The 25494-nt window shown below is 47.1% G+C and overlaps 1 protein-coding gene across 1 annotated transcript; it reads left to right on the top strand.

Moving 5' to 3' along the window:
- Positions 1 to 800: 800 nt before the first annotated feature.
- LOC142803756 (uncharacterized) lies at positions 801 to 22461 on the top strand. The gene is made up of 4 exons (XM_075889636.1): positions 801 to 1002; positions 8617 to 8721; positions 18832 to 18922; positions 19859 to 22461. The coding sequence occupies exons 1-4, from the start codon at positions 922 to 924 to the stop codon at positions 20476 to 20478; spliced, it is 897 nt and encodes a 298-aa protein (XP_075745751.1). The 5' UTR covers positions 801 to 921; the 3' UTR covers positions 20479 to 22461.
- Positions 22462 to 25494: the final 3033 nt, after the last annotated feature.

Below are 25494 nucleotides of genomic sequence, written 5' to 3'. Positions count from 1 at the left end.
GAGGAAACAAACAACCAAGCCAGAAATAAAAATAAATAGGCGCGAGTGAAGCTTACAGCAGAGGAGCAAACGACCGTCTTCGCGAAACACCGTCTTGGCCCTCACTTTTCCCAGGCGTTGAATGCATGCAAACAACGCGATAAAAGCAAACGGTGCTACACGACGGGAACGGAACATGCCCGTACTGGCGCTCCGTGAGTGGAGAGACGCCTTCTCCAGCCTTTCTCGTGCGTACAATCCTCGCCCATCTAGCCTTACCGCCTTTCCCTGCCTCACTTGGCTTTCTTCAACCCACCTTGGAGACTTTCTCATTTGCGACTATTTTACTTTTGAGTCAGTCGGTGGTGGGCACGTGCAAAGGGACGCCATGCGGAACGCTAGTCCCGGGGACGCAAAAAAGAGGGGTAAAAAAACTTGGAGGTGGGAAGAGCTTGCTAAGGAGAGGGCAGTGGTGCAGTAGCAAACGGCACACAAAAAAGAACAACAAGTAGAACAAAAAATAGACGGGCTCACAAGGTGGCTTCCGAAGCGGCAGCCACGCGCACACCCGCCGGTAGCGGCGGCGGCGGCGCACGTTCGTGAATTGAACCGTGCTGCGAAAAAGAAAATGGCGTCTAGAAAGAGTGGGAGAGAAGGTACGGAGAGGGTCTACACGCGCGCCCGATTGGGCGGCGGTGCGGGGAAGAGACGGAGTGACGGAGAGGGAGGGTGCGGTGAGTAGCGGACCAACACCACCTAGAAAACTTCTTCTAGGTGGTGTTGAGCGGACACGACTTGCGGAGCGCGCGTGGCGGAGGCACGGACTCTTAGTAGTAGTTAGTAGTAGCGAGAGCCGCGTGCCGAACAGTTGTCCCCAACTTGCTCGTGTTCGCCGGTTTCCCCGTTGCCGCCCCGGAGCGGAAAGAGGATACGCGTCGAGCGATGACCATGCCTCCAACAGAGCGCAGTTTCGGATTCGTCGTGCACCACCAGCTGCACCAGAGCAAGGCGGAGAGCCGAAGGGTGAGAGGCCTTTGCCGATTTCTGTTAGGTTTCGTTTTGCAGCTGTGGTCAACTTCGATCGATGATCATCCTCACAGGCAGCCGTGCAACCTGCACTGACGCGCGAACGTGTCTTAGGAGATGCAGATTGATATAGACTCAAGCCGCCTTTGTAGATCTCGTTCGATAATGCAGAGCATTTGATTTCCCGACGTTCTTTTGGCGAGAACGATTTTAAGACCGGCATCTAGTGTGCGTGGGTGTATGATTACATCGGCGCCGTTTTGATGCTTCAGTGAACATGCGTTTCAGTCCGTCGGCTTTCTTCGATCGTTTTTCGCTGGAGATTTTCACAAGTGGCATGAATTTCCTTAAATTGCTTAGCTAAGGAAGAGCACAGCGGTAGTTGCTTGTGGGGATTAACGATTGATATTAAGCTACTGGCTAGTCGAATTCACCTCTAAAATTCTTCCATGCTGTAGTTTCCAAGCTCATTTGTAACCTGCAGTAAAGCTTTTACCTTCTTTAAACATCTTATCACAGATATCATGTGAGTGTATATAAAGTTTAGCGAGAGCCACGCGTCAAGATAAATAATAATATGATTTTTAACTGTGTAGAACTTGCGTCTCGTCCTCCTTCGTCTGTTCTTACTGCATGTAGTCATGCTCGTATTCAAGTAGCACCGTGTTTCTTGTCGATGTGAAGCAGCTGAGGTGTTTGAAAGCTGCAAATTTCCCAAGTTTGTGTTTATTTCATATAGACTGTGTAAGAAATAAATGAGAGGCAGTAAACCTCACTAAAAATGTGTAACCTTGTTTTCATAAACCATCCAATATCTTGTTCAATTATGGCACATTGATATAATTCTATGCGTGTACTGCCCTACTTGCGAAATTCCAATCTCTCCGGCGTCAGTGTTGCGCAGGATATTCTTCAATGATCTAATCAAGCATTAGCAATGTGAGGTTTGTAAAGCGCGTCGTTTTGGCGAGCGAATAACATATTAAAGTTTGCAACTCTGGCTGTCCAGAAGGAGTGATCATTAATCGGTCCCGCCGTGATCCGCGTATTTCAGTTAGGCGTTGCATACTGTTTGCAGGCGTTAAACAGTGGACGCAGAATCAAGCGAAAATTTGTAGCTTCTTCCTGGCAGCGAGCATATAGTGTTCATTCATGCCAGTTTTTAAGGGTGCATATTTTATTGCGGTGTTCGTTTTCACCCGTGGACAAAGGCAACAAAGGGCAGACACAAATAGGTTGCGTGCCAACACTCAAGCGTGTCTGCTGTAAACATCGACCGCTACTTTTATTTGTAGAGCATCGCAGAGCTTCAGGTCTATTGCCTCATTCATTATCGAGTCTAAATTATGTCATGGTTTTCTCATCCTTTGCTGCGTAATCCCCCATTGGGGCCTTTCAGCTACGGGCCACGGTAATGGCCTGGCGCTGCTAAGCATCGTACTGTGGGTAATATCCCAGCCGCGGGGCTGCACGTTCTTACAACCAAATGCATGTGTACGTATGCTTAGGCGCACAGTAAAGACCCTCACATTATGAAAATTATGAACCGGTGTCCGTCGACCCGAACCATTGTACCTGCCACTCTGATGATTCTTTCAGCAAGTAAAGCACTACAACTCAAATCACTTTACGCTAGTTTGTCCCTTTGAACAAGCCCCTTGAAGTAGCGTTCTTTATATCTAAGAACCCCAGGTGATCAGAATTTCCGCAGCTTTTCACTATGGCGTCTCTCATAATCATAGAGTGGTTTTGGGACGTTAAACCCCACATATCAATCTTAGTTTACTCCACGCTGTTAAAAGACAGCGGTTTGTTCACAGTGTTGCTTTATTCTACATCTTAAGTGTACGGCCTAATCGGTGAGGTACTTACAGTACTGTCCCCTGGTAAAGAGAATAGAGAATACTATAACGCTGTTTTAATGGGGTAATTTCAGTCATGCATGGCTGCAGTCTATCAAAAGTAGTCGGAGCTGTTAGCTACTAGTAGTCATATGCAAATATAAACCATCATGATTTCGTGAATAAGCGAACTGCAGACATCCCGTGCAAGCGAGTGTTCCCTTGTACAGTGTACTCAACTTTTTTTTAAAAATAGTAGAACGCTGTATGCATTAGGCAAAAAATAGTCTTGGCCTCAGATCTCTGGACAACCCTCAGTACGCCGACAGAGAGGTGCGAACCCCAGTGCGCGTCCGGGTGACAAACGGGCAACCGAACGTGATTCCAAGAGGAGCAAACAGAGGAGAGAGGGTGTGCTCCGGGGGAATAAATAGGAACACAAGCAGCGGGCGGTTTCATGCGTCAGCGCGTCGGAACACGCGCCGAGCGAGGGTCCGCAGGGGCACAGCCAACACCACCTAGAAGACTGGTGTTGGCACAGCTCGCATGCCTCCTGCCAAGTCCGGCCCCTGATAGGTCAACCAAGCACGTGTTCAGCGCGCGCGCGCCCACCACCGCACTCGTCTTCCCAAGTCTTCTAGGTGGTGTTGGCTCTACACACTCTGCTTTTTCTTTACTTAGTTTCCTTCGTTCTAATCTGCGCGACTCTTTATCGAGTGTCGGCCGGCGTGCCATCGTTATCACCACCACTGCAGCTACAAGAAGAGCCAACAATACACCCCGGCCGCCGCACTTGTGCCCCAAACCTCCTCTCGCACTGGGGGATCGCCTCACCTCACCGCTGCTGATGCAGTCTGAGTCTGGGCGCGATGACGTAGGAGGCAAGGTACACATAAGAAGAGAAGGACGTGCATGTCTCTTCCAGAAGCGAAAGCTGTCCACAAAGAGACAAGGAAAGGAGGAGGGGGGAGCGCTTCGCGACAACTGGCCGATAAGGCAACGCGCCATCCCGAGCCTCCGAGGTTATATAGTCTTGCCTCTCACGGCATCCTTCTCGCTTACTACGGAATAATACGGGCCGAGTCACACGCCGACTATCGCGAAAAACGGAAACGCGGTATCCACACGAGTAGTCTGACATCAAAAAGAGGCAACTGCCTCGGAATCAAGATAAGGAAGAACACGTTTATCTATATAGGTGTAGTCACGTACAACCGCCGTTGAGGCGAGTGTCTGTCGACTTTATTTTTCGATGACTGGGAACTCAATGACTGAAGGCCCGTGTGCTCAGATTTGGGTGCACGTTAAAGAACCCCAGGTGGTCCAAATTTCCGGAGCCCTCCACTGCGGCGTCTCTTAAAATCATACAGTGGTTTTGGGACGCTAAACTTCACATATAATGATATATCAACTCAATGACTGAACATGAACACTTTACGTTCAGGTTTTGTGCTACGTTGCCATCGTAATCAGGATGTCATCCAGCAAGAATTTGAAACTTTTGTCGGCGTTTTCGTTATCGGCTAAGCTTTCATGTGGTGGTAATGCAAAGGCCTAAAAATAGTTGGACCGCGCAGCAAATGTGCTCAATTTATAAAGCACGCTGGCATACGGCTAAAAAAACTGCTCGGGTGCAAGGCTATTTATTACATATGAACTTGTTTATGGTTTCCTCTGTACACAGGGTTGCTGTTGGGTTTCGTTCATGTCCATAGCTCAGCATGCCTGTTTTGTGCAATACTTCTTATATGTTTGGCGTACTTGCATCTATTATGAAGGCCCAATATAGTGTACCATGATGAGAGCTTGCCAAAAGGTAAATACATAGACAATTTTCTCGCGGACGCCGCTACGTGGATTAGCGGATGGTGCTGTCTCTAGTCAGGCAACCCACTGGCTTGCGTAAATCTGGCAACACTCGCCTTCCGAGCAGTTTACACACTCCTGAAAGAAGGAGAACGCCAGTTGCGAGACCACTCTGGAAAAGAAGAAACAAACTTAGAACACTATAACAGTGTGCCCAGTTTTAACGCATAAAGAGCTTTGGCGTTTCCACGTGGTTTTCATCAATGTCCTACCCTATATATTCCGGCTGCTTCAGGAGCCTCCGTACTCCTCACTATTGTCATTCACACGTCCCCCATGTCAGTTACTTCACATTTTAACTGGACGCTCATATCTATATAACGTAGAGCAGCTATTGACGTCCCCCATTCACGGCGGAGACTCGAGGTCACCGTGCGCGATACTCGCACAGCACCTTGCAATCCTACAGCAAGGCAACATTCGACATTTAATCTAAGCAGTGCTATAAAACAGGCAGTGGTAACGTGGTTTTATCCACATGAACCCAGGCGATCCACTCGAAAGATTTGCTTAGTAGGAAACAGCACCTCATGTAGCAGCGAATTTTGTTGCCGTTGAGTAGAAGGGTGGTAGGCATAGAGATATGCATAAGTTAATGCCTCGTTCACACACCCCGGCAATGGCTACCTCGAAACGCACGACCATTAGCTGCTGACTTATCATATGCAGTATGTAATAACGGCGAGTCAATTGTGACTGAACTCTGCCGTTGAGAGCAACGAAAACTTCTGACGACATTGGCGCCTCCAAACGCGGCTTTCGTTCGATGCTTGAAAAACGTCGCTGTGCGTGGCATGATAATTTTGACAGTAGTACAGTAGGGTGACATTTCTCTTCGCGTAGCAAAGATACTCAGTAAGACCTCTGAGCAATCTAAATTATCATCCTCCCATAAACAGCCATGGAACAGGCGTTTGAGACGTTCTAAAGCACATTCTCCGTGCTGCAAACTTCTGTAGCGGTGGAATTCAGATCCAGGCACAGAGACAGAAGTGGGTCCCTGGTTCGACCTGAAATGCCAAGAAAGCGTCTTCCACATTACGGCGTAGTCTTGCACTACGTTCTGTACTGCACACCTGGTCAGCAAGACCTTAGAACTGAATCGTGACAACATCAGCTGAGAGAACAAACATATTGTTCGGTTTAAGTTATTGTGATGGTTATGAGCTTCAGCTAATAATTACGTGCACACGGACCGATTTTTCGTGATTTCATATAATGAAACCAAGATATACCCCTCCGGCTTTTATAAGTGTTGACAGTACTCCTTGCTACACTGCTTTCTATTGGTCCCTCGCACGCTGGAACTTATCGGAATGCGTTGGGCGTTGTTTTGCCGCTATACGAGGAACAGTCAGGACGCACGTATGGTAGGGCCGTTGACTTTACCCAACCAAGGTCTTATCTTTTAGCACAGCTTATCTGAAAGAATGTTGGTACAATATGTAACTGCAAATTTCGATATATTTTTCGGAGGGATGGTATGAGGGAGTGATACACAATCAGTGCACCCTATAGTACACGCAACCGTGAACCTAGCTTCATTTGTCAAACTTGATTTGATGATAGAATCCTCTGTCTTTTCGTTCTTTTTTATCCTCGCACAATTGGGTGGATGTCGGCGCACCGCGTAACGTAATTTCGGGGAGGTGTTTCGCCTCTATAATAGTGAACGTTTACGTCTACGGGAGTCGAATATGAACTGAGACCCGTGTGCCGTACAGTCTGCGACAAAAGTTTTGAGACCACTAAGTTCGAGAAAACGTTGAATCTCTCATATATTTATGGCGAATTTCGGTAGAGCACATTACATGTTAGCGCGTTTTATCCGAGGTCGGAAATTTAAACTCAAGATTGTCTGCCGTAGTATAAGGAATATTCAGCTTATTCTTGTACCTCGATGTCTGTAAACTTCAGAAGCTGAGTGTATACATACCAGCCAGCCTTAAACGATTGCTACGAAGGCGTGTTAGCTGCTGTGTCAAGCACATACACAGTACAAGTTCATTATGTGCAACAGCCTGCACATAAAAATGCATTGCTCCCATGAAAAGTTATGCCGAGTCATGATGTGATGCTCTTGTCTTCGCAAGGTGAGAAAAATCACTGACTGCATTTTAACTTGCCGAATAGCTCGTGTTTCGGATAGCACCATTATTATCTGTGGTCAATATTTGTTCGTGACACTGATGTGGCATGCGTTCCAGATGTAATTCACTACACTGATTGCCATTTAAGCAGTCAAGCGGCGCACGGGGGTTCGACGCCGAGATTACTACTGAAAAAGATGACGCTCCTGAGTTTTCAACGGCATACATACCGAGGTGGAGTAATCATTAAAATATTCACCATATTTAAAGTCACTGCGCAAGCACTCTATAATCGTTTTACGAAAAACTGTATTCTTCCATCTGTCACTTTCTTTCCAGCTGTGTAGGCATTCCTTTTTTATACCGTCAGCATTTTTCATGGAGGTAAAACGCTTGACGCCCATAGATGTGCGTAGATTTGGGTACACGTTATGGAACCCCAAGTGGTCGAAATTTCCGGATCCCTCCACTATGGCGTCTCTCATAATCATATCGTGGTCTTAGGACGTTAAATCCCAACAATTACTATGATTTATACATCGTCGCATAAACCACCCACCACATGTTTCGCAAGCTATATATATATATATATATATATATATATATATATATATATATATATATATATATATATATATATATATATATATATATATATATATATATATATATATGCTATAAGGAAGAAATTATACTGTCTTAACAACCTTCAAAAACTTGGGACGATGTTTTTTTATTACGTATTTCCGCACCCTACAGTACTTGCGACGGCTCTATATACCCAATACGCTTATGCAAATGTGACTCCGTTGCGTGCACGTGCGAGAACGGATTATTAAAACGCTTCGTCAAGGCCTTTCCACTTTACTTTTTCTGCTATCGTTAATCGTCGTCGGTCTATTAGTGTTATACGTGCAACCGGGGGGTATACCGATGCGAACATCCGAGGCGCCTCTGCCTTGCGCTGTTTCATTTTTCCTTGGTACAAGTTGCGTCAGCATCACACGTCAAGTGCGTCATCACTACTGCTACAACCGCTGAATACACGTTTGCTTTCACCTTTTAGGGCAGCGCGAGCCTCCCAAGAATAATGCGTGGACATGGTCGGAGATCATACCAGCCTCCTACCACCCTTTTCACGATAATGTTGCCAGCTATGCATGCTTAAGTGCGACCACCTGAACATATAGCGCTTGTAGCGTCTCTTGCTAAGAAGCGGTCGTCTGAGGAATATGCATACGCCACGAAGTAGAAACGCACAATTTGCATATCAACTGACGACGCACAATAGTGTGTTCAAACAAAAAATATCAAATAAAGACATAAGAAATAGAAAATGAGATGGGATCGTTGCATATTTATCGAAGTGACTGCTAGAGAAATATCTTTTTGCTGAAGCTAAAAGCAGGAAGTTTCGCGAGAACTATATTGACGCAGCGTTGAAACTGTGGTCGCCATGCACGTATCGCCTTCTCGCATTACCATTTCAGCGCCGTCCGCCAATACGGACGGAAGTTGTATCATATATACACTTTTAAACGAGTGAACACGGTCAAGCAAAACCTTACTGGCGCTCACAATTTGACATATTTAATATACGATCAAATTAGGGCATACACAGTTGCACGATCATCAGCTCACGCGAGACATGTCTAATTACCAAAGGTCGTTGTGATATTCGTGTGACAAGCAACATAAGTGATGGTTATTCAACTGACGTTGATTCAATTACAATCGGACCAGCTCATCCCCGTCATTATGAGGTACCGTCCATGCCAACAGTACTGAAATGCGTTCGCTTTGGTTTTTCATAGGCTTCCAAGCCCTTGATGGAAAAACGCCGCCGGGCTCGGATCAACCACAGCCTGGCACAACTGAAGAGCCTACTGCTGGACGGAAGCAGCAAGAAGGAATCTCAGGTGTGGCACTTTGCAATTCATGAACTGTTGCAGGAAGGGAGGTAACGCATCAATTCCAGAAATAAAATGTCGATCTCCGCTTTTAGAAAAAAGTGAAAACTTGTTCCTCGAAGGTCAGCTAAAGACAGCGCTGTTCAAATAAAAACAACTTTCAACTTTACATTACAGGGGTTGGAAGTACATCGTGAGCAACTTCATAGCCATTTCAGCGCGTGTTCGTATCCCTTCCAGTTTTGCATTCATTCATTCATTGTCTGCACGCAGCTGGCGCAACATAACGAATTAGTGTGTCCGAGACAATGACCATCGTTTAGTTCGATCTAATGACAGTACAGTCGATCGCGAAGCGTTTATACCATCTCTCGCGGGCATGGCTTCTCAGGGTGTGATTACAGATGAAGCGGAACACATTTTGGCTACGTTCTGGGGACATAAAAATAAAACTATGTCTAAACAACCTTATACATGCGAATTTGCCTCAATCACGACCCTATTAGGCCAATGTGGTGTATAAATGTCTTCCTCACAAATGGTTTTCTCTCGTCGATGAAAACGCGGGCTACCTATAATGGCTTCACTACTGGGAGATGCAAGTGGAACGAGCATCGGTGTAATTAAGACCCATACATGAAAGGTATAGCCTCGCTTGATGAGGAAAATTCGGCATTAGACGATGCACATGTTTTTTTTTTTTTTAGGAACAAAATATAGCACTAACTTCCCGTGCGGTAGCGTGGCCAGGTAGTCCGTGCTGTAGCCCGTGCAGGCTCAGCACCAGACAGTTTAATCACACTCCACCCACTTTACCAGGCCCCCCCCCCCCTTTCTTCTCGCACCCCCTTTTACTTGCCCTAATCTCTCACATCGTACACTAGACTGATTTGCAGCTTCATCTTCGCAGCCCATCACGCGCTAAGGACGCCACCCATAAGTTCATTAAGCAACGCATCTTTTCCAAATGCGCTGTCAAGTCTCCCTTCCAACCCACACATGCACCCTGCTACCCGTGTTGCTCCACCTGTGCTCACCCTTCACCTCTCCCTCTCCTACGCCCTACCGGTAATCTCCATAGCTCTTTCACTCTCAGCCGTCGGTGAGGGCCCTCAGCTGGCGGTGTTGGGCAACAACGGGTCAAGTGTCAAGGCTATTCCGCCTCAATGCGCCTCCCCTTTCACTCTTAGATGCGTGCCGTTGCCCACACAACCACCATTTGTCTCGCTTGTGAGCGCGGTGGCCGTTGTTGTTTCCGGCAGAGGGAAGAAGCACCCGCCAGGCGAGGCAGGCCGGTGCGAGTGTTCTCCTTACGTTGCGCCGTTGATTGGGCCACGCCGCATTCTGTCGGCAAGGGCGGAAGCACCGGCGGCTTGCCGAGTGCGGAAGCAGGTGTTGCTCCTTGCGCCCTCTCAAACCGTGCGGCAGCGGCGCGGCTACACCCGCCTGACGGGGGATGTGGACAACGCGAGTCGGATCGTGATCGGTGGGTGTGTGGAGCATGAGGTGATCATGTCGGGCTCGACTCAGCCGACTGAGCCGAGGCCGAGTGGTAACTTTGCGCGCTTGCTTAGACACTGTTGACTATTGGAGCCTGAAAACGAGGCTTTCCAGAAGAAATTGGAGAAACGCAGGTGGTATATGTATTTATGCGAGCACCTTTGAAAAAAAAAAAAAAGCAGAAGGCGGTTATAATTAGCCCCGTACCCAATAATTCACGCATGGCGCATAAGTGTTGATCTTCAGCGTAAGGCAAGCGGGTGCAAATCAAAGTGTAGCACAATGCAAAAGATGAGGCACGCAAGCGGAGAGATGAAAACGAGAGCTAAGGTATTTGCACTGTGAATTTATGATACGAACATCTCCAGCTTACTATTATTCTGATAGACGCCAGATGATTGATTCTCTCGTGTTTTCCTACGCCTCTGAATGTTGTCGCAGAAGGCCTCTGGATCATAGGTGATGGCAAACATAGTGCATACTAAGAATGCAGAACTGTATTAGTTGTGACCTAAGCAGGCACTCGACCTTAACGTTATTTTTTATTCTCCTTCTCGCAGCGATAGTCGGGACTAAATTTCGCATTAGAAACCAGGAAAAGCGGGAAACAGACCACAAAAGCTGTTTACTTCATACGTGTAATTTGTTGAAAAGGTGTATTAACTTGAGGGCCTCACACACGAGATCGCACATACTTCGTTATTGTTTCGATTTCAATTTTTTGACTCGGCAAAGTAACACAGGACTACCGACAGAGGTTGATCCTGATAACAGCCGAAATTATAAGGAACAGTGAGTGAAAAAAAGGAACTTGCACAAAACTTAATTCCCCTGAAAAACTTGGAAATGTAGAACAGGCTGAAGTTGGTATACATATTCTTACTCCTGTGCTCTTCCTTTATTTCTTACCATGTCTATCACATGTGTTCTTTTTTAATCTTCTCCCCTCTTTAACAGTTTTGTAGCTATATTGGCAACGCATCGGTGGCTATTGAGGGGATGCGAACAGCGTGCAAGAGGTGCGAAGTATACTGAGAGTTAGAGGACATTGAGAATCGTTGATCCGTAAACACCGCTGAACCGGAGACGCTACACCGCCCCTCCTCCGGTACGCATATGTTTTTTTTTCGGGTGCCGACAAAATTTGATTGAAACCGAGGTTTGACGCCGCCCAGTAATTTTGCGGCTTTCCCGTCAACCGTGCAATCACGGCCCACGTGGACCCTCAAGTAGTAGCTTCACAAGAAACGTCAACGTTCTGCCGGTCACCTCACGTCCGAGACCCGTCCACACCGCGGGGGGTGCATAACGCGTCTCGATGGTGCCACATGTGAAGGTGAACCAAGCACGCGTCTTGCGACATTGAAGACGCCGCGTGACTGACCGCCACGTCGCGCTCTTTTGCACTCGCGATACGCGTGGAGCGTCTTCCTATCGCATATGATGCCCCCTCACCATCGTCCTGTCACGCAGGCTGCCAGGTATACAGGAGCTCTTCACGAAGCCGAGCCTTAGAGGAAAGAAATCAAGAAGGTAGCGTTAAAGAAAACGATGAAATACCGGCGAGGAACCATCCATGGCACGTGCGGCGCTTTTGGCGAGTCTGACGGCTTTGACGTTCCTTTCTCCCCCTCTCTCTCATTTCTTCGACGGCTTCGTGATTCCTTTCAGCTACCGTCCATCTACACGCTACTCTCCTTTCCCCGAGACGTGCTCCATGGACAATTTGCGTCTCGACTTGTGGCACATGTCGTATCCACTTCGTTCCGGCGAAAAATCGAACGTGCCGTGCCTATCGGTCACCTGGTAATTTAAGAGGCTCTCGTACGGCCAATTATGGAGTACGCAAAGGTGGTATGGGATCCGTACACAAGTAATCGCACTAAGCTAGATAGAATACAAAGATTGGCGTCACGTTTCATATTTAACAAATACCAGCGCTGCCACTCCCCAACTCAGCTTTCCAAGCTGGCCCACCTTGAACCACTAGAACAAATGACAGAGTATGAAAGACTTAAATTACTCTTTTTAATCATTAAAGAACAAGTAAAAATAGACAAATCGAAGTATATGTATATAAAAACTGGGGAAACGACAAGGCACCGGCATAACATGTACATCCCCCCTCCCAGATCACACAACGATTGTTTTAAGTACAGTTTCTTTCCGCGGGCGATCAGTGAGTGGAACAGGCTGCCGAATTCCACTGTCTTATTGGAATGTGTACCTTCTTTCTTGAAGGGCCTAAAGGATGTCGTGTATAAAGATGTATAGTTTATATTTTGATTATTCTATGTCCTCAAGAGCAGAGTGCTTTGGCTATTTCTTGTCATTCATTGTTATGTATAATAGAAGTTGTATAGGGAGTACCTATTTTTTGTATGTATATTGGTTTTTTCCACCCCTGTTATAGCCCAAATAGGGCTGACAGTATAATAAAATGAAAAATGAAATGAAAGAGGATGCAACGCCCCCCTGCATGATGAAAATTATATTTGGCTGACACGGAGTTAAGAGTGTGTCAAAAGAGCGTGGCGCTTCTTCGCGATCAAATGGGCAGGCTTGATTTATTAAATCTGTTTTGGGTTCTGATTTTGTAGTTGTTGCGGCTGCCATAAGTTACTGCTAAATGCAATCGTGGCTTCGCAAACTCTTCTACGCTCCGCGCAGGCGACAGGTGCACTTCATCAGCTTAGATATTGCATGGGTCGCGTTGGGAACCTGATGGTTTGACTCATGCGCAACATTGATCGTGTTAGGAGGCCGTTTAAGGTGTTACAATGCACCGGACTCCTCTATGTTCACGCACTTCGCCGGACTGCTATGTTCGTGCACTTCGCCGCTGAGGCTCTTCATTCTGGCGCATTCGGGAAAGGGGTGGGGTGGTTCACCCCCAGGCCTTAAGATGTTTAAGTTTTACATGTGTACACATATACGCACGAATACAAAAGAACGCATGAGCATCCCCCCCTTAAAATATGCCAGGCTACGCCCATGCTGAACTTTGTACTGTGGTACTCCCGCGTGCATAGTCGAAAGTTAAATCCTTCACGTGGGGGGGGGGGGGAGTTGTTTTAAATGAAAAGAAGAGAAAAGTGAGCCCCGTAACTGTCTCACAGGGGGAGGACACCTCAACAATAGCTCATGAGGGGCGGTGGTAAAGGAGGCATTAAAAGGATAGGATTAAAAGGTAAAGAGATAGAGAGAGAGAGGAAGGAGAGAGCGAGGCGCAGGGACAGTGAACAACGGAAGTAAGGAGAAGATAGGAAATATGGAGATGGTCGCAAGAGTCCGAGGACGGGACACCACTGGCGAGAGCACTCGTCAGCGACAACAGGTGGCGTAGGGCGAGTCCAGTCGGCCAGAGCTACGCTGTCGTCGGAGATCACGAGGGCACAAGCGGTCGGCACGAAATCCAGCGAGCGAATCCCCTCCTTCACATGGTCAATAGTTATGTCCTCGCAGCACTGAGGTATACGCGACAGACACAGACTTGCGAACCATGGGTCGGCGTTAAAGAAATTCATGTGTTCACGTTGCTGTACCTGTATTTCTCGTACTCACGTTGCTGCACCTGCTGTACCTGTATAGGTGCTTGTCTGCCGTGGTAGAACGCTACTTACCGTGTTCCTGCTGGTTCGATCCCGGTCGAGGCGATCGCGTTTGCACGGAGGCTAAATGCGAAGACCGTGTACTGTGCGACTAAGTCTACATTAAAAAAATCATTTTGTCAAAATTTCCAAAGCCCCCCCCCCCCCCCCCCCCTACAGAGTTTCCTACAATAATATGGAGCTTTTGGACGTAAAATCCCAGGTATTTTTTAATACTAGCCTGTTGGTCTGCGGCCGGAAGCTCAATCGAACTGTCATTGAGTCAGCCATCAGTCGTGCTAGCGAACGTGGTTCCCCGTGTCACGTCTAGTAGTTGGCCCTTCTGATTCGAACCCCCGGAGAACGTTCCGGAAGAGGGACTTGAGGTTGGTATTACGCTCAAAGCTCTCCTTGCACAACTCAGAGTTGCTCCCGCAACATTCTTTCATTATATATACCCTCACAAGAGCAAAAAGAAATGAAACTGTGAACAACATATACCTAAGCCACCAAACATGCAAGCCCCCGTAGTGTGACCATTCGATGCTAAAAATTGATGTTACTTCCCATGAGAAATGGCTTTTACCTTTCCGTAAAAATTGCCTGAGGTGGCTGCTAAAGTGAGAAAAAAAAAATAACGAAAAGGTGCTATTTAACGCACCTGCGTTTCCTTAAGCTTTTTCGTCTACATAACCCGCAGGACAGCCTCCCCTCTTTCGCCTTCGTTAGCATGTTTTTCTGTGTGTGTGTTTAGCCCCCTCTCTTTATGACTTTTTGGTTTACTACTATACTGCACGTACATACATGAGCAGCATTTGCCCTGTGGCTCACATGGAAAAAAGAGGCTGAAAATGTTGGGGCAGTACAAGTGCCAACGACGATCACCGTCCTGTTTAATGAGCTGCGTATCTGCACTCGGCAAGCAGGGTCGCGACAAAAAGCCGTTTTTTTTTTAACGAAAGCCATCGTCGTGGACGTCACTCGCTTCGTTTGCTGAAACGAGCAGGGCAACGGATCACCTAGCAAGGAGGCAGGCCTGGTGATTATCGACCCCGCATGTTCGGACACGCCGGCCGGTCGGAAGACGAATGGCTTCCGTTGAAAAGTTTGTTCTTTTCATTTTCCCCTGGCTAGCCACACTCATAATCGACATCGCTCCGCGTCATCTCCTTCCATCTTGCCTTCCCACAATACAGAGCGCCGAAGCTCAGAAACATCGCTGCAACAATGGCTTTCTTTGCAATGCTCTTTCTTCTCACGAGATCATCAAACGTGGTGGACGCGGGTGACGAGGAAGGAAGATGGCTCAACGTCTGGTAGAGCACTTACACGTAGTGGAGCAAGCGCGATTACGCTCACTACGTATACAGCTACAGCTGAGGCGTCTCTTCTGCAGGGGGTCCTCGCCCGCTGCCTTTTCTTTCCACGAGCCTCTACTTGCTTCGCGCGGCTTTTAGTCATCGGTCTTCAGTATATAGTACTCTCACGGCTGAGCCCCGTACGCCGCCGCAGGCGTCAGTAGATTGAACACAGTGTAACAGACCTTTACCGGCGGAAGAAGAGCGCGCGTTCTTTCCCAAATGGGCGGCTTCTGTGCCTGAGGCAATGGTAGCCTGTTAGTGTGTACCAGCGGCGCAGACTAAACGACGTCGTCGGTTGCTCGTTCGCTGCCTTCTCGCCGTGCGCATCCACTCTGGGACGGCTGCTCGATCTCCCCCCCCCCCCCCCTCCTTTGAGGTAGATCTGCAGCGGCTACGGGAAGAAGCGTGTCCCCCTTGTTGGCCCGCCACATGAGACGAGGGGGAAGGAACTCGAATACTGGAGGCACTAATGGCCGCTCTAATTTGAACAAACCTCCCGTAGCTCAAGACCGGGCATGGGTGGGGTTAGGACTGGCATATAGGTAAGGGGATTCCCGTTTGGCTGCTCGGCTTTCGCTCACACCCCCTGCTGTGGTTCTTAGGGGGAGTTTTTACTAGCGGTCCCGCGCATCGAGATAAGGAGGGAAAGGGACGAGCGAACCACTCCCTGAAACGTAGCCCGAAACGCTACCGAGAACGGGCCATGGACCTTCCGCAGCGGTGGCTGCAGTGTCCTCTGCTGGCGCCACGCGCTTCTTTCGGGTACGTTTGTGGAGCACAAACACACGAAGAACAGCCAAAAAAAAATGGAGCACGAAGAACAGCCAAAAAGAAATGTGTTTAGCCACGGGTCTGACTGTCGGGCGCGCCTATATATCTTTGAAGTGCGTCGCCGCCGCGCACACCATGTGTATACGACCTTGGCGGGAAGCCTTTGGTTTCCCGCGCACGCGTTGGCTAGCGGGAGGCAAAACACCGGGCTCTTCAGGCGTGGTGCGGAAAGGGTCTCGAAAAAGGCGTTTCTCATGGTCTCACCACTGCTGCTGGGCTTTTGTGCGGCGGCCATGGGCAACCGGACACGCGCTTTATGCCGAGAGCCGTAATGTTTCTTTACTATATTTCCTTCATTCGCCGAAGCGTGTTGAATTCAACGTGTAGGAGAGAATGGAGAAAGTGTCCGATGTTTCGCGGCTCGCTCGGCCACCGGCTTGAAAGGTGGTGAGCTGCCGCTGAGAACGCGCGCGCGCCTGTCTTGCGAATGTGGGTCAGTCACGTGCCCGTGCAGGGTATTTGAAAGCGCGCCTACTACGCGTCATCTTTCTCACGCTGTTGTTACCTCCGTTGGAAAGCCACGGCGCGTGCTCTCCGCGCGCAGATTTTGGCGCGCTTCCCTCCCTCTTCTTTCGAGGGACCGCACTGGCCGATACCTTTCTCAGCGCCTTTCTTTATTGCGAACTTATTGCCACTGTGCGCTCGTACGGAGCTCTCTCCCGCCAGGCAGCGGTGGAACCTGTCTTTCTGCGCTTAATGAAAGCTTGACACAAATATCGCCCGCCGAACTCTTTGGATTGCATCAGTTCTCTTGATGTTGCTGCGTTCTTGCTTTTGCGCTAACAATAGTTTCTTCGAAGAATAAAGACTGTGTACGCCCTTGAAGAAATTCCTCGTAATTCAGCGCTGCCTCATTTTTAGCGCAAGTGGATATTTTTAGCACAAGTGGGTGAGGGCGGAAAGCGAATGGCACAGCCCACTAATGGCGTGGCAAGAGCGAAACTGTTTTGGGTACTGGAGCATAGAATACTTCATTCATCATTCTCGTCATAATGTACGAGTCTACCAGACCTTGGCATCGAAAGAAACGTGAGGATGACTTAAAAACATCAGGAATGTTGATAAGAAAAATGAATGTTGATAAGAAAAATAACGCAACTCCGTCGCAGGCACGGTATGATGTAGGCTTTTTGTAGGCTTTTGTTTAGCCTTGTTCGACAAGTCGAAGTTCATTCCGTCAGCAGTGTGGCTTGAACTTTCGCCTTGGCGACGAACGAATAATAATGACGCTCAATTTACGCGCGAATTTCTACCCTGCTGATCCGTGATGATCCGTGGGAGGCAGTTGCAACGGAAGAAAAAGGGAGGAAAGAAAGCAAGACGCCTCGGCTCACTGCGAGCTTGACAGCTGTTCTCGATGCGCCACAGCGATCGCCGTCGGATCGCAAGAAAGACTCAGCACCGCCTTGCTCAATCTCGACGTACGCGCACCCAACGACGTATTACGCTCCGAGCTCCCACGGGAGACGGGGTATCGAGCCACGCACGCTGCGGTCTGGACTTATGCTGATTTACAGCAGGTACTTCGGAGCGCGCTCTTATAGTTACGAAACGCACGCGTGACGCGAATCGTGCACGCTTCTCCCAAGCCTCCGGATGGGAAAGAAACAAAAAAAGAAAGTACGAAGTGGTGAGCGCGCTTTGAACCACACGTCGTGCATCACTCGCTGCAGCATAGGTGCGGCCACCGGAGAGTCCCCGGAGACGTGTGTAAACGCGTGAAACGCGGGTGGTCGCGTATGTTGCTCTGCGACAAGATCTGATCATCGACCTCTCCGCCATTGCCCCATTCAAGCGTGCACACCGGCGAACCCGACCCCTCGAGGAGTGAAAAGCCAAGGTTACGAGACTCGTTTCAGGAACTGCTTGCTCTATCGTGCGTAGTGAGGGAACGGAGCTGCTTGGGATGCTCCGGAGTCTCAGAGGCATTTCTTTTCTCTACGCCTCTCCTCTTTGACGGGACGCCGCCCCTCCATTTTTTTTAGAGCCCTATGGTTTTTCGACGCGACCCCAGAAGCGGGATTCTCCCGTGCTTCGGTTTAGTCATCCACCACGTAAGAGACGGGGTCGACAGGTTACGCGAGCTCGGCATACTGATCGTGACTCAAGCATCGCGACCCCTCACTCGTTGGCTTCTGGGTTCACGACCTTGCCTCGCTCTTCCCGTATCACCCTTTGACCTCTGACGGCGCGTTTGTCGCGTCGCGGTCGTCGTACGCTGGAGCATGATATATATGCGACACGGCGCCCGTGTGTGCATTCGCCGCTTTACTATACAAAATAGTCTGCCCCACCCTCCCACCCGGAGGCGACATATTGCGTAATGCATTGACCCCGTTCCTTGTGTTGTGTTAGGGCTGGGCTCCCCTTTCTTACCCTTTCGTTCGGTCGATCCTTGGGGACTGCGCACACATTCGGGACTGCTCATGGTTCTGCACGCTTCTGCGCATAAATATGGGTGGAGTTCTAGCGAAGATCTCAGTTCAAACCAGCGAAAGAACTCAGGTGGGCCTTTATTGACGGCTCCCAAGTTCTTTGAGAAGAGTTCAATGATTTGCCATGGAGTATTAGTGCCGTGAATGTGTTTGTTTTTGTCACTTGGTTACTGTTTCGTCTTGCGGGCATGCTGCTCTGTCTTGCTCTGTTGCCCGCATTCAATCACTCGATCCCTGTTCCTTTATATCGAAGAATAATACCTCGAACGACAACCCTGCCACGTTATGCGCTATCGATCACTCTACCTATCACCTCGAGAAAATCTTGCTGTCACTTTAGCATCCTAGGGTGAATTTCAATGATGTTTGCTCACCGACACCTTTGTTTTCTTCTTCGTGCAGAACCCTCGCAACGCCAAATTGGAAAAAGCTGACATCTTGGAAATGACCGTGCGACATCTGCAGGGCATCCACCAGGGTCATCATCTGCCCCGTAAGTTGTCCTCCGTCTTGGAGCTCTGAAATGTTTCATACGTCGAAACTCAGTTCTCTTCCCATTTAAGCCCATAGTATGGAATCTTGAGCAAAATAAAACATTAAAAAAAGTAGCTGTGGAACAGGTATTCATTTTTCCTTGCTTGAGCCCCGATAGGGACTCTACCACAACATTAAGTGCTGTCGTTACAAAGCCTTTGTAAGACGCGAGCTTTGACAGATGCAAGATTGATATAAGTAATATACATAAAAATAAAGCTAATCTGCAGAATTATTTAACAAAGTCCCGGTCTCCATGAGACGTTTGTATATTCGCATCATGCCTTACTTCCGGAGTCTGAGCATGTGAATGTTGCATATGAGTAACATCATATTGACAACAACGAGTGGCATCTTCAGAGCAATTTTTGTTCGCATTTTTTATGCGTTTACAGGAAGCATAAACTTCCGTGTTGTTCACTCTCCTTCGTGTGTGTCTTTTTCGCGCAAACCAAATATGTGTTCAAGTATGCACCAGCTTGCCCAAACTAAAGCTTTGCTGCGAATGATATACGAACTGTCGTAGAGATCTGTCCATGGCCTCTGCCTCTGAGCTAGGCACCCCCACGGTGACAGAAGTTTTTGCCGCAGTGGCGTCTTTCTGCATTCTTGTGGTACTTTAGGAGCTGAAAATGGGCATTGTGTGACGAATAAAACTATTTGTTAACGTGCTGTTAACACCACTCATTGCCACATTCCGGAAAATTATGTAAGCGCTATTGAAAGAAATGTTTGGGGTTACGTTTACGAAGTCATGAAGTCGACTTATTATCATTCATAAACGTTATAAAAGAAGTGCTTCAAGCGACATTTATGGGGTCGACTTATTATTATTGATTCAAGTACTAGGCAAATATTGATTGGTCCTCTTTTGTGTTCTCTCTTATTTCCACAGCACCACATGCCATGGAAGTGCGGTTCCAAGAAGGATTCGCCGAGTGCGCCCGCGAGGTGTCCCGGTTCGTGTGCAACTCGGACGTAGACGACTCCCTCCGTTCCCGGCTTCTGGGACACTTGGCTTCCTGTCTGGCTTCCTTGCATTCCGAGATTCAGCCCACGGACGCCATGGACGCCGAAGAGGGCGGCGCCACCAGGGCCATCTCGCACGCTTTGTCAACGACATCCCCGGCGAACGCTACCTCTCACGGTGACGTGTCCACCATGGCTGCTAGTCGCGTCATCGTCAAGCAAGAAGTGCCGGACAGCGATGCCACTGCCGCCTCTAATTACGCTGTTGCCAGTCACCACCATCACCCTTGCTTCGCAAACGGTGATCTGCACGGTCTGTCCGTGTCCAGCCCTCTCAACCTGGCCACCGGCAGTCGCTCCTCGGCTTGTTCCACCTCTTCTTCCTCCGGCGTCAGCGCACCGGCTAGCCCCTTCAGTGACTCGGAGTCGACCACGTCGGCCGCCAGCGACGACAACTACGTGGCCGAGTTGGAGCAGCACACGTTCGGCGTCATACGCCGGGCCCCGGCAGCGATGTTCGGAGACCCCGTCTGGAGGCCCTGGTAGCGACCGTTGATGGACTTGTCCAGCACTCGGTGCGCTGTGCCAAATACATTACAATGTCGCGTGCCTGTTACGCTTTGACCTCATTCGGTGCATCTGGTCAGTTCAGTGTTTTTCCACTGATAATGCATTACCGCTACTGATATGGACGAGATGTGTCATGATTCCTTGCGCGACCAATCTGAAATGTTTGGTGTGTACTTTCGATGCTGCTGCAGGCTTGTTATATCTGTGCCCAAGATGTAACGAGTCCAGTAAACGCCGATCGAGATCCCTTTGTATGGAGCCTTAAATTATTGCTCAATGAAATTCTTGAGAATGCTACTTTCAGACATCTTTACTGGAGTTGCTTAGTTTAAAAAACAAATATTGCAATTCGCCCTGTTTTCCAACATGAAGTCGGACGGAGTTTTCGTATACGGTAGTTGGAGAACGACGTGAACTTGCATTGTCATGCTCGATGGTTCTGAACAGTTGTTAAGTATAGGGATGGAAAAGCTGACCTGGTGTTTTCGAGAGCTGTCACCCTCCGAGCGCACTTGTATCAAGCTTTAGCTACACGAATATAGTAGAGGGGTCGATTTTGACTAAGCACTTCTCTGCTCGCTGGCAGTAGACAAGACAAAAGCACCTAACATGCAGTGATTAGCATAGTAGTGCCAAATTTTGACGGGACCAAAGATTTTCTGATAAGTGTAGCTAACTTTTAAATCGCTATTACCACTAGCATTGGCCCCGTAACCAAGAAAACGGAAAGGAAAAGATTTGGTTTATATTTAATATATATTAGCAAAATTGGCAACTCCGTCTGAATATTTTCTTATCAACAACTGAAGCTCTGCCTTTTCAAGTCTAAACTTTATCTTATATTCTGAACACTCTTGCTTGGACTTCGTCAAAATATATGTGGACGATTGCAGCACAATTTTTCTTGCTACATTCCTTAACAACGGTGCAATGTCGTTGTTCCGTCCTGTTTCTCGGAAACATTTTCCGCTGTCGCCGTATTAGCGTCTCTTATCTTCTTCTTACAAAAAACGTTCACTCTACAAGGCCCAATATAAATTGCATACTCCATTGTTATCGAGTTGCTTCGTATGCAATAAGCCAAGTAGTACATCTGATCATTATGTATTCCATATTGAATTTATGCTCAATTAACTTAATTTTTTGCTTTCCAATAGGCTTTGTGCTTTCTTGAGCGCAAAAATGTGCAGCTGGAGAAATGGACCAGTTCATTGTTCCTAATAGTGCATACGTCAGACACTCCTCATCAATTACTTGCCCCAAGTAAACAATGCACTTTGTATAGCTGTGGCAAAGACTCACGTAACTCTGGTAACCCAAAACCCACAGTTTTTCTAGTGATGAAGTGAACAGATATCATTCCATGGAACACTGCTGTCATTGGCACGTAAAAAAAAAAGAAACAAGGGATCTCGTTATGTGCCGCTTTGAATGCATACATAGTTTTTTTTTCTGTTACCCAGTACTGTTTGCACGAATTCCCAGTCATCATTTCCGCACAACCTCGACTATTTCTCAGTTCAGTCTTGCACACGTTTTGTACCTGCAGTTGCAAGTTGACGCAACACTCCGTATGTTATGTGGTCTGCTACGTACAGCACATGATGGACAACTTCTTTTTTGGGCAGCCATGGCACCCGTCCACAAACTGGAGCAAATGTTTGTATCATATGTACAGCTTGTTTGAAATGCTCGCACCAAACTTAATTTTATATGAAGGTTGTACATAAGTTACTTTTGAAGTGTAGAGTTCCTATAGTACCGTTGTGTGCGTTCGTGTGTTTGTTAAGTACTTGTTAAGTTATAAAAAGTTGATCGCGCCTCATGTTTCATTACGCATTCCTGAAAAGAAGTGCCTTTTCACCAATCGCCATATACCTTGTGTCACAACCAAAATGCGCACAAAAAAAGTTCACGTGTTGAATAAACGTCAAGTGTTTCTGCACAAGAAAATTGGAATGTTGTGGTGTTGTGTGTTCCTCGATATATATGTACATGTTTTGTCAAAAGACAGTATTACGCCTATTTGATTTGGAAGAGAGGAACATGATCGATTGTTCCATGTGCAACAGTCTCGAATTCTTTAATTAAAGTCGACAAATATGACAGCCACACAGTGCGTCCGTCTACAAGTTGACAATAAAGTCTACTATGTGACCACGAGAATCAGCAATCCGGTAAGATTTTCTTCCTCATACGTAATCATCGTCAGCACATGCGGAAAGTGCAACTTGACATTGTGGCAAGATAATACATCAGAGCCCGTATTTATAGAATCATCTTACTCTAGAATTTCTCCTACGTAACGTTTCAGCCACTCGTGATTCCAGACATCAGTGGTGAGGCTCACTGACCAATGTGACGTAGGATTTAGAAACAGCTTAAAGCATCGGAAACTCCATTCCAGATTTCATTTACAGAAAGACAGAGATCGGCCAAAATCTATGAAGTATAATCAGCCACATAGCACTGGAAAGGGGGAAAAAATTAATGAAATAATAATGCAGAGCGTAGCATGAAAAATATAGCAAGTCGAGGTGAAAGGTAAGATTGTAAGTAATAGGAAAGCTAGGATTTACCTAAACTTTACCGGCGTAAAGGCAAACATAGCCGTTGTGTCCCATTTAAACTTTTCACATTTCCATGGAGTTCTGCAGTCTGGCAAAACCCTACCTATCCCAAAAGAGGATATATGGCTCCCTATTTCTTTAGTAAAGGATCCAGTCAATCAATACATTCTATCACAGTGAGCATGCCACGGGATCATTTAGTAGATGTCGACAAAACGGACAAGAAGAAGAAAATACATTTGCAAACAATATAATATTAAATTCATAAGAAGTTTCGAAAAACTTGAACAAATACACACGTAGACTTTCAGTTACTTATACACATTTTGGCAATCGGGTTACTATATTGCAGAATTCAAAGCTAACAAATCAGCGTGCGCGATACCTGAACTGCCCAGGCTCTCGCGTATAGCAGTAGAAGTCTCTCTGGGCAGGCTATGCAATATCGACCCTGTATTCCACACCGCCTATACCATGTTGGCAAAACATTAACGTTTATTGCAGCAGTATTGGCAACTGTGTATGAATTAAGGGGTGTCGTCAACGATTTCTGCTCTGAGCTTCATATAAACTCTGCAAGGCATTAACTATACGTAAATGACCGCACATGAGGGAACTCTGTACCCATCGATTTGCGGTGGTGCCCCTGCTGAACTACGACCACGGATCCTTTCATTGCAGTATGGTGGCGGATGCCGGGCAGCTTGAGGGATCGGGTGTGTTTAGCTTGGCGATCATGATAAGGTTCTCGCTACATCATTTCGAAGTTTTTTCCTATGCTTATAATAAGGAAGGGTCAAAATTCAAGAACGAGAATATGTTGCCCCTCTCTCTTTCTCTTCTTGTTTTTTCTTTGTTTTCTTTTTCAGGTAAGCACGAATCTCTGTTGAAACTAGGTGGGGTGTGCTTTAGCACAGCCACAATGTTAGACGCATTCCACTTTTGTATAAAGTCCTATCTCTTCAAAGAGATAGCAGTATTGATAGGCCACTTGTCATGGGGGAGGTCTTTCGAGAAGAACATTCATTTTTTTTGTACCAATATAGTTTTGAATAACAAAATGTAGGGTCTTACGTCCAAACACCACGATATCATTATGAGAGATGCCGTAGTGAAGGGCTTCGGAAATTTTGACCATCTGGTGTTCTTTAACGTGCAGTGATATCGCAGACGACACGGGCCTCTACTATTTCACCTTCATCGAAATCCACCCGCCACGGCTGGAGTCAAACCCATGACCTTCGAGTCAGTAGCCGAACCCCTGTTGCCACTGATCAACCTAGGCGGAACAATATACAATTTCGGTAGGACGTAAGAATAGATTGAATGTCTCCTGTGAGGTTGCATGAAGTTCTGTTGGTTATAGCGCACCCCGAAACACATAATTTTCCTGGCGTATATGTAAACCCTGTTCTTTTCTTTCGATGTAGGAATGATGACTCCTTCCCATACGAAGCGCTAAGCATGGTGGATGTTGTAAACTACTAAGCAACCAAAATTGAGCACGCTGGCCTGACTAACCTTTTGTAAAATTACCTAAGACTGTTTTGAGAACTCTACCTCTAAAGAAACATCACATGCTTCGTTAGATGTTCAACAGCATTGTGGCTATGATCCAGTGTAGCTTATCGCATTCAATAGTAATTATTCGAAACAAAGTCGACTGACAGATATTCTGGCGGTTATATTGTCTGGATAGATCAGACTTCCAGGTTCGTGAGTTAAATATAAGTTTTTGATAAATGTGCTCCAGCCCCTAAAGCTTTGCTTATTCAAATTCTAGGGGAAGAAGCAACAAGCGATATCTTTCTCTGTGAAGAAACGATGGCCCACTTTTTTTTATTAGAGTCTGCCTTTGAGTGCTTCAAGAGAATACCTTTCGAATAATTTGGGTGCACCTGATACTGGAAAGTCAGAGCTGAAAATGCTTTTTTTTCTATAACACAAGGTTTGAATTATACAGAAACTTACTGAAAGACCCTTTTTAGGATCAGACACTCAACATATATTAATGTAAGCCCATGGACGTAAACGTTAGATACTTTCTTTCTCCTCCGTGTGTGTAGCGAAACGTAACAAGCTGTTTGAAGAGCAACTATTTTGTCAAAATGAGGAAATATTACCGTCGACGTTGTAAACCCCCTGTTGTAACGCGTAGGAGCAATGCGAGGTCATTATTGAATCAAGAGGGAAAATAGCAAAAAAAATTGTCTTTCGTCAGAAGAAAGGGTCCTTGGGCACTGGCATAGCCTGTCTTCAGTGCAGATGTTGAGAGCACTGCACTTTTTTGAGGACGACTGAGCTTAGTGACAGACTTTAATTGGAACCGTAATTTACTTTTTTGTTCATGTTTCCTTTCGTTTATTTTCGCAGACTCTCTCCTATTCACTTTTATTCCTCTTTCTCCTATGGCAGGTGAGCC

Source organism: Rhipicephalus microplus, chromosome 3 (assembly GCF_043290135.1).
Source record: "Rhipicephalus microplus isolate Deutch F79 chromosome 3, USDA_Rmic, whole genome shotgun sequence".
NCBI classification, from domain to species: Eukaryota; Metazoa; Arthropoda; class Arachnida; order Ixodida; family Ixodidae; genus Rhipicephalus; species Rhipicephalus microplus.
Note: the sequence above shows the minus strand (reverse complement) of the source record. Positions and strands in the feature narration are given on the sequence as shown.

What these genes read in the sequence shown, in the direction of transcription:
- LOC142803756 (XM_075889636.1), top strand. Translation starts at nt 922, where the DNA reads ATGACCATGCCTCCAACAGAGCGCAGTTTCGGATTCGTCGTGCACCAC. An exon ending in GCAAGGCGGAGAGCCGAAGG is followed by an intron (nt 1,003 to 8,616) that starts GTGAGAGGCCTT and finishes GGTTTTTCATAG; the next exon opens with GCTTCCAAGCCCTTGATGGA. An exon ending in CCAGGGTCATCATCTGCCCC is followed by an intron (nt 18,923 to 19,858) that starts GTAAGTTGTCCT and finishes TTATTTCCACAG; the next exon opens with CACCACATGCCATGGAAGTG.